The 13,570-nt window shown below is 40.0% G+C and overlaps 1 protein-coding gene across 2 annotated transcripts in view; it reads left to right on the top strand.

The window, feature by feature from the left end:
- The window catches only part of fam91a1 (family with sequence similarity 91 member A1), a 35,568-nt gene that overhangs the window by 8,806 nt on the left and 13,192 nt on the right, over positions 1-13,570 (top strand). Inside the window, exons 5-15 of one of the 2 annotated variants that reach the window (XM_084738794.1) lie at positions 2,458-2,525; positions 3,496-3,609; positions 4,136-4,226; positions 5,794-5,856; positions 6,731-6,837; positions 6,993-7,031; positions 9,431-9,543; positions 10,409-10,518; positions 11,047-11,156; positions 11,264-11,350; positions 11,939-12,068. In XM_084738794.1, coding sequence (XP_084594920.1) covers positions 2,458-2,525; positions 3,496-3,609; positions 4,136-4,226; positions 5,794-5,856; positions 6,731-6,837; positions 6,993-7,031; positions 9,431-9,543; positions 10,409-10,518; positions 11,047-11,156; positions 11,264-11,350; positions 11,939-12,068 — 1,032 coding nt within the window. Of the gene's footprint in view, positions 1-2,457; positions 2,526-3,495; positions 3,610-4,135; positions 4,227-5,793; positions 5,857-6,730; positions 6,838-6,992; positions 7,032-9,430; positions 9,544-10,408; positions 10,519-11,043; positions 11,157-11,263; positions 11,351-11,938; positions 12,069-13,570 lie in introns of both variants that reach the window. The other variant, XM_084738793.1, reaches the window with a different exon arrangement.

Genomic DNA, 13,570 nt, shown 5'->3' with positions numbered 1-13,570 from the left:
GTTGTCAGTAAACACAGTCACTGCATCTACAAATGCAAATTAAGACTCTACCATGCAAAGAGAAAGCCGTATATCAACACCACCCAGAAATGCACCGACTTCTCTGGGACTGGAGCTCATCTGAGACGGACTGATGAAGTGGAAAAGTGTGCTGTGATCTGATGAGTCCATATTTCTGGTTGATTTAGATAGATAGATTTTTATTATCCCAATGGAAATTTGTCCTAGACACATGCAGTAATTGATGTTAAAAATACAGAATAAGCTATAGCGCACAATACATATAAAGCTGTCAAACACTCATAAAAACCTCTCTTAAATACACATGCATACATACACAGACTGCCATCGGTTTTTCAGAAATCATGGATGTTGTGTCCTCTGGGCTGAAGAGGAAAGGAACCATCCAGATTATTAACTTCAAAAGGCAGCATGTGTGATGGTATGAGAGTGTGGTTAACTGTAACTGGTAACTGTCACGTATGTCAAGGCCCTATTGATGCTGAAAGCTACTCACACATTTTTGAGAAACATATGCTGCCATCCAGACAATGGCTTTTTCAGAGACGTCCCTGCTTAGTTCAGGTTTTAGACTGGCCTCCATGCAGTCCAGACCTGTCTCTGTGTGGCACATTATGAAGCACAAAATATGACAACAGAGACGCAGGACCGTTGAGCACATGAAGTTGTATGTCAAGCAAAAATGAGAAAGAATTTCACTTTCAAAACTTAAAAAAAAAAGTCCTCAGTTCCCAAATGATCACCGAGTGCTGTTAAAAGAAAAGGTGATGTAACATGGTGGTAAACATGCTCCTGTCCAAACTACTTTGGAAAGTGTTACAGGAATCAAATTCAGAATGAGTATATATTTACAAAAAAAAACAATAAAATGAATCAGTTTGAACATTAATATCTTGTGTTTGTGCTGTATTTGATTAATTACGGGTCAAAAAGGATTTGCACGTCATTGCATTCTCGTTTAATTTTACACTGCTTCCCAGTTTTTTTTATTGTATTGGATTTGTATTTCCATAACCAAACCAGAGCACTGGCCAAGTGTTTTTGTATTGGCTGACATAAATCCCTTTTCATCGTGAATCAAAATTGCTTCTCTAGAACCAATCAGTTGTCCAATATGTTACTAAATGACAGTGTTCCTCAGACATTTCTGCAAAACCAGATTAAGTTCGCATCAAAGCTGAAAGTCAAGTGTACAGGCATTTGTAGCATTCTTTGGCTCTCTGCTGTTGAGTGAGACAGGCCTTGGCTTTGGCCTGTGAGTGACTGAGTCCTGGCAGTACAGGACCTTCACGCTGTGGAGACAGAAGGCTGCCGGCAGGCTGCCGTGCTCGTGGGGGCCTTTCTCTCTCTCTCTCTCTCCTCTAATCTCCCTGGAGGAGCTTTGGAAGTGTGTCATGCAGAAGTGGGTGGATGGAGAGGCAGTGAGAGAATTTTACGTGGGCGGCTGTCTGTGTGTTGTGTCTGTGTCTCGGTGAAACAGAACGATGCGCGTGTGTGTGGGTTGCTGCTGTGTTAGGAGGCCGAAATTCGAACATCCCTTACTGGTCCCTGTTTGCGTTGGCAGCCGTCCAAGCCCTTTTTGCTCTGCCCCTTCCAGGCCTGTGCATCAGAGGCTAGAAGCCAGAAAACTTGCAGAATATATGTTAATTAGGGCTGCAACTAATTATTTAAACAATTATTTTCCTTGTTGATTAATCAATCGGTTATTTTCTCGATTAATCGGTTAGTTGTTTGGTCTGTAAAATGTCAGAAAATGGTGCAAAATGTTTGTCACCAAATGTTTTGTCTACAACCCAAAGATACTCAGACTACTGTCCTAGAGGATATAAATATTCACATTTGAGAAGTGGAGAATTTTGATATTTTTTCTTTAAAAAATGACTCAAAACAATTAATAAATTATTAAAATACTTGCCAATTCATTTGTTAGTCAACTAATAATTATCAATAATTAATCATTGCAACACTAGTGTTAATTTAATTTCAGATAAATATGCATACACACGCTCACTCCTATTATTCTCAGAGAAGCCTCGAGTATGTTAGTAGATAGATTAGTGGTGTTTTTGTGTGTGTTTGTCAGGGGATTGTCTCAGGGAAAGTTTGTGGGTATTTGTGTGGACGTCCCCAGCAGAGTGTGGATGAGTCACTGTTACCACTGAAGCTCCCGCTTTCTCCAAAATATTTCTCCAATATGAAGTTAGAAATATCCAGAAAAACTAATTCTCAAACTTTGCTTCTTGCTGTAATTCTCTCTCATATTTTTTTGTAAAGCCTCAGAGGCTGTAATTGAAAAATGCCAAACACACTTTTGCAGCTGCATCGCAGCCAGATTTATTTGCCGTTCTATTAATGCCCAGCGATTACGAGTTCATGGCCAGTTACTGAGGCATGATTGAGTTTTACTGGCTTGCTCATTTTCTCATCGTTCCACAGGTCTGCGACTGCTCGGCATCGGGAGAAATCAGTACATCGACCTGATGAACCAGTGCAGGTCTTCCAAAGTAAGACGCGTTTCTAAAATAGCCTGTTAAAATAATAAATTACAGATCAAATCCCCATATATTAAAGGGATAATCTGGATTATTTGAAGTGGGGTTATATGAGGTACTTCTCCCTGTAGTCAGTGTATTATCTACAGGAGATGCTGGTCAACACATCCCCAGTTTGGAGAAGCAGAGAGGAGTACCACCATGGAAGCCAAGCAATGAACTGCCAGAACGGGATCAGCAACAAAATGTATTTTAGCGAACTAAAAAAAGGCCCAACTAAAAAAAATCTGCTTCAGTTTAAGTGTTAAGTGTCAGTTTAATTTACCATCAGACAGTCTTTTCTGTCGGGAAACTGCCTTTATCTAAGATAAACATTGCTCTGTCCAAAGAAACAAAACTCCATTGTTGAAATCAGTAATTTTACCTCACAGAACATGGGAGTCGCTGGTCTGCTGCTGCCTTGATCTGTCAGTTTGAGTTATTGCATGACTTAGGTGAAACTGAACTAACCTTTTGAAAACACCAAAGTCACACAGTAACACAAACAAACTAACAGATAAAGGCAGCAATAAACCAGTAGCTCCCGTGTCCTACCAGGTAAAATGACTGGTTTTACCAAAGGAGTTCGGGTGAAGGAAAGAGACAGCAAGATAAAGTGGTGAAAAATGCTAAATGTAGTGTACATTTAAACTAATATTATAAGATATAAGATTTGTCTTACTTTTTTTTTTGGTGGGCCCATTTTGAAGTGGCTAAAATATGTTTTACTACATTACTTAGCTTCCATGCTGGTACTTGTGTAAAACTATAATAGCCATTGAATATAGCACACTGAAACTAAAACACCATTAACTAAAAAAATTGTTTGCATATACTGGTAATATTTTTCACTATTCTCTTCAAAATTAAATTTAGCACTAAACAGCCATGTTTATTAGGCTTCAGTAACTCGATCTCACCTCACCTGCGTCCCGTCTGTCAGAAATTCTTCCGCAGGAAGTCGGCACGGGACCTGCTACCAGCCAAACCAGTGGAGATCTCTGTGGAGCCGTGGTGGGTGGCGCAGACTGGCTACATCACTGAGGATGACATCAGGGTGAGGAGAGAACTTTGCTTCTTTTCTTTACCGATAATAGACACTGTGTTTAGATATTTGGTTTATAGTGACAGCAGACTGATGATATCATACTTATACAGTGTAAAGAGAGAAGATCATTTCTGGTTTAAAAGTGTTTATGGTTTTCAAGATTTTTCAAAAGTTGCTTTCCTTTAATGCACATTACATGTGTCATTGATCCACAAGATAAGTGAGAGAATGATGTGTGTCAGTGGGATTCTTCCCCTGCACTTTCATTCACATCCAAGCTACAGTTGTTCATCCCATGAGCCCCTGCACTGCATCTGGAGATCTCACCTGACTGAAAATAAATACCTGCCAAGTTCCTAACAGTTCCTCTCCCGACCACAAGAAAAAAGCACGAAGCAGAAATCTGCATATGTATATTAATAGGCAAATGTATAAATCCTTGCAAAAACTACACTATCACTGTTTTGATGTCAATGGAAACAAGATCACATGTAGATTTGCTCTAATGTTCTGCGTATGTTGTGTGTAATTACAGATCTGTTCTTCAGCAGAGAAGAAAGCCATTGATAAGATGATAGATTCAGGTCCTCAGTTGGCTGGATCAATGGAATACAATGTGGTGTTAAGTGAGTATCTGTCACATGTCATGCTCCAATTTAAACAATGAGTTTGTGAATGAAGTTAAAGCTATAATATATAATATTTCCATGTTAAATTGTCTAAAAATTCTAGACCTTTGTTAAATATGTTTTGTTGTGTACCTTATCTGTCTTTATCTTTATTATCTCACAATGCTCAAACCCAGAGAAACTGATCATTTTATTTAAGGTAGTGGTGGGTTTTATTTGGTCTCCTGTCATTGGTGTCTGCAGAAGCACACGAGGAAATGGCAGAGAGTCAGGAAGGAAGTTGGCATGCATGACTGACTATGATGTTAAAAATTTCGTCTTTGTCTCGTCACCTCGTCTGTGAACAGATGAGATTTTCTTTGGCAGTGGTAGTGCACAACCGTCTTTGTTATCCTTTCCACTGTCCCAAAAATCTCCAACTCTGGTTTGGTTGAAATAAATCCTAAATTCACTGTGTTAGATGTTTAAAGGGTCTACTGGCTGTTACCCTCACATTCTTCACCCAGCTCAGAGCACTTGCCTCTGGCTCTGGTGTGTACAGACATTAGCAAAATAAAATAACAAATATTGCCCAGTATAATAATATGCCAGGCCAGGGCGGCTGTGGCTCAGGAGGTAGAGGGGATGGGCCATTTATCACAGGGCTGGCAGCTCGATTACAAGATCTGTTACAAGAATTATGAAGCGAATGCAGCCAAAAATGCTTTAAAGTGACAAAAGTTGTATCATGGAACAATATTGCCGTCTTAGGTGTCCCTTCCCCAACCCCCTGCTTTTGTTTTAAAATGTGCACGTGTCCGGACCCTGTGACAGCTCATGATTTTGCACAAAGCAAAGTTTCCAGTCACTTGCAGTTAGTTCCACTTTTACATCATGAATCAAAAGGAATTATGGAAACAAAGGGCTGCTTTTATGGCTTTATAATCCCTCAGCAACAACATTTTGAGATCTAGTTTTCTTGAATATAACTGTTTAAACAATATATTAGTGCAGGCTTTATTAACTGTATTAGTGCAGGGGACAGAATGAGTTGTTTGAAACTCTGATGGAGTCATTGTTTTAATCTGTATCTGCCTGCTGGTACCTCTAAAACTTTACGTTCAGGAAAATAATAGTGACAGGTTTTTGATATAAAGTACGTGAAACATGGAGGCTGATACTGATGCTTCAGTTTAAGGTCTTTCATCAGCGTGCTGGTGTGAATTTCAAAGATGAAGCACAGGGACTGAGGTTGTGTCCGTGCAGTTTAAATGTTAATTAGAGAACAGTTTGACAGTGATGAACCTCTGCCTCTGGAGTGCTGGTGACTGACTGAGGGAACAAATACAATTAAATGCAGCAGACACAGAGCAATTTGAATACAAGTACCTGTCTAAATTAGATTTGATTGGCTTTGATTTTTTTTTCATTGCTCTCGTCTGTACGATTTTATGTTCTCAGCAGAAACAGTTCAATAACTGGAGTTTGTGTGGGGAAATGTTTTTTCCTGAACATTACATCAGATGTTAATGGATTTCATGCCAATTATGTCAATTATTCTGTATTGTTTGTTTTTGTACTTCAGGCTTGTACAACCGGGGCTTCATCTACTTGGATGTTCCCATATCTGATGACAGCTGCATCTCAGGTACGTGTGTGTGTGTGTGTGTCCATGTGTGTGTGTGTCCGTGTGTGTGTCTGTGTGTCCGTGTGTGTGTAAAAACATCCTGTTATTATCCTTCCCTTTTCCAAACACCTCAATTACACTCTTAGAAATAAAGGTGCTAAGTAAAACCATAAAGGGTTATTTGGCTTGTCCCCATAAAGAACCTTCTCTGGTTCCTTGTAGAACTTTTTCTAAGGGTTCTACTTGGAACCCTTTCAGAGAATACTACCTTGAACTCAAGATAAAGGGCTATACCTCAAACCATCTTTAATAGGTTTCACCCAAAACCCCCTATGAGAGGTTCTACGAAGAACCCTTCTATTGTATGGTATGGTTAATGGCCTTTATGCATTATATGCATCATTACCTAGAACTCACTCAGGGGGTCATACCGAGAACCCTTTTATATTCTAAGGGTTTTATTGAGAACCCACCTAGGGGGTTCTACCAAGAATCTTTTTTATTCTGAGGGCTTTATCTAGAACACACTCAGGGGGCTCTACTGAGAACTTTTTTATGTTCCAGGGTTTTTATCGACAACCCACCAAGGGGGTTCTACTAAAAACCTTTTTTTAATTTAAGGGAATTTTCTAGATTGAGGGGGACTTACAGAGCACCCCAGCCCTTCAGAAAGAACCCATGTGGAACCCTTCTTTCTTGGAGTGTACACTGTGGGAACATAAGCGAGCATTATGGGTAATGGACTGATCTGAAGCGATGCCTGATAGTGTCGTTACAGAAACATATAGCGTTTAAACTGAAGGTAGTGAAGACGGTGTATTGCAAAGTAAAATAATATAAAGAAATGTCTGCGGGAACATTAGCTCAGTTGTTCCTCACTGTTTGTGTCTCTCAGTGCCCCCGCTGGAAGGCTTTGTCATGAACCGCGTCCAGGGCGATTACTTTGAAACGCTTCTCTACAAAATCTTTGTGTCCATTGACGAGCAGACGAACGTAGCAGAGGTAGGCTGCTGAAATGTGGTTTATTTTCCTCGCCTGCTGTGCTCATTGAATGTAACGTGTGTGTGTGTGTATTTATCAATCAGCTTCTTCACAGTCTTGTTTTTTTTTCTCTCTCTCTTCCCTCTCCTGATCCTTCCTCCCCCTGTGCCTCTCAGCTGGCAAATGTGCTGGAGATTGACTTGGACCTCGTGAAGGTGGGTATCCGCTCGCTGCAGAATGTGAAGAGTCCAATTGTACCGTATAGAGTAAAGTACTGTGTTTTACAAGAGGAAGGAAAAAAAACAGTAGTTCTGCAGCGTGTGGCCCTGCTTTCAAAATTGTCACTGTCATAACGGGGAGGTAATTTTCTCTGGTTCCACTGTGATTTTGAAGAGATTTTGAGACATGCTTTTTGTCGCACAGGTAGCAGCAGAAAGAAATAACAGCCTTTTTTGTTATTTGCTAATTTATGTTTTGGAGCCAAATGTTGTTACATAAGTTTGGCATCGAATCTGAGAGATTAAATCTATTTTCAGTATTATTTCTTCTTCCTTTGATTTCACCTTCCAAAGGTGTGCTATTATTAAATTTTGGTGCTGGCAGTTTGTTGTATAAATATATATTTTACTTTTTAATTACAGTTGTACAACAGCATTGCTATTTTTATGTTGTTGTAGGCATTTCAAATGAAGTGCACTCTCAGAATTAGGGTTCTTTGGCGTTTTTCCCCATAGGAGAGCCCTTTGTGGTTCCTGATAGAACCTTTTATAAAGGTTCTACTTTGAATCCTTTCATAGAGCTCTACCAAGAACCCAGCATATATGAATTGTCTTCCCCAGAACCCCCAGTGAGAAGTTATTCCAAGGGTTTTTTCTAGAACACACTTTGGGTTCTTCAGAGAACCTTTTTATATTTCAAAGGTTTCAACTAGAACACATGCAGGGGGTTCTACAGATAACCTTTTTTACATTCCAAAGATTATATCTAGAACACATTCTGAGAATACTTTCTTATCGTGGTACCAAGAACGCTTGACGAAAGAATTCTTCAAGGAATCCTCAAAATCCTCTTCAATCCTCAAAGAACTCTTTCTTCCAAAAAGAGTTCTTTGAATGAAAAGGGTTCTTAATGGAACCCTTAGTCTTACAAAGAACCATTGACAAACCCTTATGGAACACTTTTTTCTAAAATTGTAGTTTGTAAATCCACGAGAGATGAGAGAAGCGATGAGAGCAGATATTTCTGCACAATTTTGTCTGTTTCATTGTGGATACAGACTCACACAAACGTACACCTGAGAGGTAGACTGTGACACACACACACACACACACACACACACACACACACACACACACACACACACACACACAGTTTCAGATTAGATCCATCTTGCCCCATGACTCTATCAGAGGGCTGAGTGGCACCGTTCCAGTTGAATTGGTGCTGGAGTTTGACCCAGTTTTCCCCAGTTTCCTATTCAGCCTGTATCCGACACAGAGCCAAACTCCCTCTCAGTGTTCTGACCTCCAGTATGAAGAGCTGCACCTCCCCCTGTCCCTCAGCCTCATCTCGTTCCTGCCGCTGAAAGGCAGCACTTAAGAGAAGCGGCTGCAGTGATTTCTCCAGGAGACACCCTGTAACTTCGAAGATGATTGAGATGTCTGAGAGGTCTCCTTTGTGCTGAACTTTTCCCGTTGCGACTCGACTTTAACTTTCTCTTGTGTAATGACTACCTCATGGTCTGAGTCACTTGAAAAAAATTTTCCTCGCTGTGCTTCTTTTGATATGATAAGAGGGTGGCTAAGAGTTGACCTCAGCCTGCACCGCCGAGGCATTAAGGCGTAGAAAGCAATCAAGCCCACCATACTTGACTGAGACAGCCTGTTCAGTCTGAATAAAAGGTTTAACGGCAAAGCAAGTTGATGACTGTTACTGTATAAATTTAGGAAATAATAAAAAGGCCTGGTGAGTGTAAGGTACGCAGTGTTACCTTTTTTATTCCTTTTTTCTGAGTCGATTTGACTCACCAGACATGGAGTCATGATTTCCTATTTTATCCAGATCCTGTTGGGCATTGAGAGAGCATCACCTAAAAGAGTCTTCAGGAAGTTTTTAGGCTCTTTTGGACCCTCAAGAGTAAACATTAATGTCCGTAGAATTTGACCACGTGATTCAGAAACAACACAGAAACAAAAAATAGTTCTGAAGCGGTCGACCTTTGTCACAATACAGTGATTTTTTTTTTTTGTTTATTATGTTTTTAATATATTGTGGCTGTTTTTTTGAAATATTAAAAAGAAATTAAGTAAAATACCTACCACAAAATACTTTTAACACATTAAACAATGTCTTCGTTATTTAAATAATGTATTTTTCTTTAATCACAATGTAGTGTGATTTCTTTTCAGTGCAGCAGAAAAACAATCTGTAATGAAAATGTTTAGATTGAAGAGATTTATTGCCATTTTCAAAGATGCACAAAGGTCATTCACCTAAATAATAAGATAACATGAGTATGAAAGGTCACAGGTAGACGATATGTAACAGAATCAGATGAACAATGTCAGAAATGGATCAAATATCTTGTGACTGTGTTTTTACTGTGTTTCATCAGAATGCAGTTTCCATGTACTGTCGTCTCGGCTTCGCTGTAAAGAAAGGTCAAGTGTTCAGCTCAGACCAGCTCCACCCCACCTGGAAGAACGCCCCGTCTGTCAACAGACTCAAGTATGTGCTGACTGTGCAGGCGGCTATTATCAACCACTCATTATCCTGTAATGGCAGCGGTGCCATGTGCTGATCCATGTTTGTCTTATTAACCTGCATTATTGTATTTTTTTTCCCCCAAAATGTCTGTTTCCAATGTTTAAATTGATAAAACATCGAAGGAAACTTGTTTTTTCTTTTCTTTTCCTAAAGGTTAAGCCTTTTCCATTAGCCACATTTCCACCCAGAGTCCCCAGAAATGTTGATCCCAGCCTGTTGTTGTCGGTTACAACTGTAGTCTAAAGACCTGTGAAGATTAGGCAAATAAGTTCACTGACAGATGAAAAAGCGACAGCTGGTTTAACTTGTCATTTTTGCTTAAAACTATACAGCAGATGACACTAACATGATATAATGTGCACCACAAACAAAGAACAAACTGATTTGTAGCTGCATTTTTTAAATTGGTGGCTTAAAATGAATTGCTACAAGAACTCAACCAGTTAAAATTGTTAAGCTCTGCAGACCCTCCCCAAAGTTCCTGTACTTTTTGACTGCACTACCCCCTGGAGCAGGGACTTTTTGGGGGATAAATAATATCCCTTGAACTTAATTTAGACCCTGGTACCTGCAGTGGGAGTCCAAATGTTCCTAGACCCTGAGGAAAGTTCCTGCAGTGGAAACACAGCTTACCTGCTATATTAAGATACTCACTCTCATGTGGGAAAAAATCTAGTTGAGGTCCACATACATCCACATTGTAAATAGAAAATAGAAATATTTACATGTATTCATCTTCAGAACTTTTTAACTACTACCACTGCTAGTTTGATAGCAGTAACAGTGTTCCGTCTTCTGCTCACTGTGTCTCCGTCCTCTGTGTCAGGAGCACTATGGACCCTCAGAAGATGCTGCTGTCCTGGGAGCAGGGCAGTCCTGTCATGGAGGGAGGCTCCTCAGCCACCGACACCGACACCACCAGTCTGGAGGACCAGGGTCCGTCTGACAACACACACACACACACACACACACACACACACACACACACACACTCATACACACATACTTGCATGTGTAAACACAGACTCTGCAGTACATGCAGATAAATACACATCCTGGTGTACACTCACAAAGCTCTTTTTGAACATTACTGCAGCACTGCTAATTAATCCCTCAGAAGGCTCAGTCGTGCTTCTGAAAGTCATTCTCACATTAATAAGTGTTTGTCTTAAATGGTCTAATTTTTGGTCTAATTTTAACTTTGTTATGCGTGTTAAGGCGGCACTGTGGTGTTGTTCAGACCAACAAATTGGGTATTATCAAAGTGGATGTTCATCGACTGCATTTACATCTTAATAATCGAGTGAAATTAAACTTTTTGAGAAAGAGACGTGGTTTGGGTTGGTCCTTGTAAACAAATTTAATTTCCTTAAAATCACAAACTCATAACTTCATTTTAAAAATGATGCAGCTGTGCAGTGGTGCTATTAAATGCATTAATGTTCTGTGGCGTCTCTCTAGCAGACACAGCCAGCGTAAGCAGCCTGAGCATCCCAGCTGCACCCACAAAGAGGATCGCCTTCCTCTTTGACTCCACCCTTACAGCCTTCCTCATGATGGGCAACCTGTCTCCGGTCAGTCACTGGATGTGAACATACAGATACTCAATATTAATTGGCTTTATGGAGACATCGCTTGTACATTTGTTTAATTCCCTTGTGTCTTTGTCTTTCTCTATCAGAACCTGAAGAGTCACGCAGTGACCATGTTTGAGGTGGGTAAGCTGTCCGATGAGACTCTGGACAGCTTCCTGGCTGAGTTGGAGAAGGTGAGAAATGGAAACAAAGAAAATAAAGATTTACAAGTGTGTTTAGTGAAGCCTCTGTCATGAAACACCAGAGGAGACTAAATTGATACAGAGAATAATTTATAGTTTGATCAGCCACCAATCATTATTGTCAGATATTTGTTCTAAATAGTTAGACTGGTGCTCTTTAAGGCCAATCAGAAGAGCGGATTAGATGACAGGTCCAAAATTAACACCCGTCAAGCATCTGACATAATCTCTTTCAAGCAGAGATCCTGCCATCTGCTTGTATTTTCTAATTTTTCTCACTGTTTTGCCGTGTTCTAGAAGTTTCATCAACCCAGAACATTGGTATTTGACATCTTGATGCTGATACAAACAGCTCAGACAAATTCTACTGACTCTACCTTTAAGAATACTTAAATAGATAAATGATGCTACATGATAAATAGAAGCAAATAACCTTGTGATTGGCATCAGCTGATACTGTTTCCAGCTATCAGTGATCAGCCCCAAAAAAACTAACTGGAGTTCCTTTAATTTATGGCTTGATGTGCACAGGCTCATAACACTCTGCTTGATTGTACTTCCTGGTTTCTGTGTCTTCAGGTGGAGAGCACAGCAGAGGGCGAGGCCCAGCGTTACTTTGACCACGCTCTGACCCTGAAAAACACCATCCTCTTTTTGCGCTACAACAAAGAACTCACTCAGGACCAGGGACCCGACATCCCAAATATAGGTAATTATACAGTTACACCCTCTTTGTAATACCGTTTATGGACATGCAGGATCCAGATGTCATACATCTGTACATGTCTTTTCATGTGGTAAATAGGCAGCTTGCAGGCCAGATGTCTTTTTGTGTATTATTACACAGCTGGCCTGCTGGTTTTCAGTTTCAGCCTCAACTGCACTAATAGAATAGAAACTCATATTTTTGTCTCTTGTTTGCACACAGTTGCCTTTATGCTTCATCTGTGTTTTTTGTTTGTTTTCCACCATCATCTGTGGTAAAAAAAAATGCAGCCGACATTTTGTAATTTTTCAAAATCACTTTCAAAACTGCATATTTGAATCAGACAGAAATTTAAGGTGAAAGCTGGGAGCTGGAGGCAGAATGAATGTTGTGGAAGGCGTGTGTTCATGTGTGTGATTCAAAGCACAACTGGCTCATTATTTTCAGTGACAAACAGGAATTTATCTATTCATATGAATATTAAAAACCATGTGAAATCCAGGTAAATAGAAAATGCAAAAATCAGGAAAAAAAATATTGTTTTCTCGCCCAGGTTTGCAGCAGTATTGGTCTTAAATAAGCAAAGCTATGGATACCATTTTTCAGTGAACACTATACTACATTATTTCTTGGTAGAACACCACAGCTGTTTTCTCAACACTTTGTCAAATATCTTTTTAGAATTTTAAAATGAGCGGCACTTAAGCAAAAAACTGATTGATGCCAGAGGCACCACAGCTAAGCAAACGGACAGTTAACAAGATCTATAAAATGGAGAAAATAAATCACAGGAGTAGGAATCTTACCGAACTGTTTGATTTGAGATGGAAAATAAATATTGTATTTGAATATTAAGGTATGCTCTTCCCATTTATCACTATTGCTGTTATTGTTATTTTTCTTTCTGTATTATGATTATTATTTGCTGGGTTTATGGGATGGGAGTGATACTCAGTGGCTGTAAAGTTGTTTGATACCTCTGGCTCCTTTTACAGACCACAAATAACAGACTAACTTGTTCTGTGGTTCTGGAAAATCAGAAATTAATGAGGCTTTAAAAAGTTATTATTCATATGAAAGATGGAAACTCTTATTGAAGCCATTAAAATGAGGTGAAACTTCTTTTTAAGCAGCTTCTGGCAAATCTTTGTGTCACTCTCAGCTGTCGGTTTCAGCCGCACCTGTGCTTGAATAGCTCCTCTTGAGCATGGTCACATACTTCTGGATTTACATTCACACGCCGAGAGCAAAGCTGCGTTGTCTTACTTGCGTCTCTAGAGGGAGCAGCAGAGTGAGTGCTCCAGTGACGACAAAGCACATCTCTGAGTTTCCATGTAGCCACCAGATGCTGTTTGTGTGCTTTGGCTGCGTGCCTCAGTCCTGATTGTCTTATCTCTCGGTCGTCCTCCTCAGCTGCTGCTCCAGGCGTCTGCTGAGGAGCGAGCGCACTGAGAGCCTGCTGGCGGAAGCTGAACTAAGCCAACAACGATTCAAGAGTCTAGTGA

The sequence above is a fragment of the Lutjanus erythropterus genome, chromosome 16 (genome assembly GCF_056507025.1).
Source record: "Lutjanus erythropterus isolate fLutEry1 chromosome 16, fLutEry1.hap2, whole genome shotgun sequence".
NCBI classification, from domain to species: Eukaryota; Metazoa; Chordata; class Actinopteri; order Lutjaniformes; family Lutjanidae; genus Lutjanus; species Lutjanus erythropterus.
The sequence above is the reverse complement of the archived record's forward strand: the minus strand, read 5'-3'. Positions and strand labels throughout refer to the sequence as shown.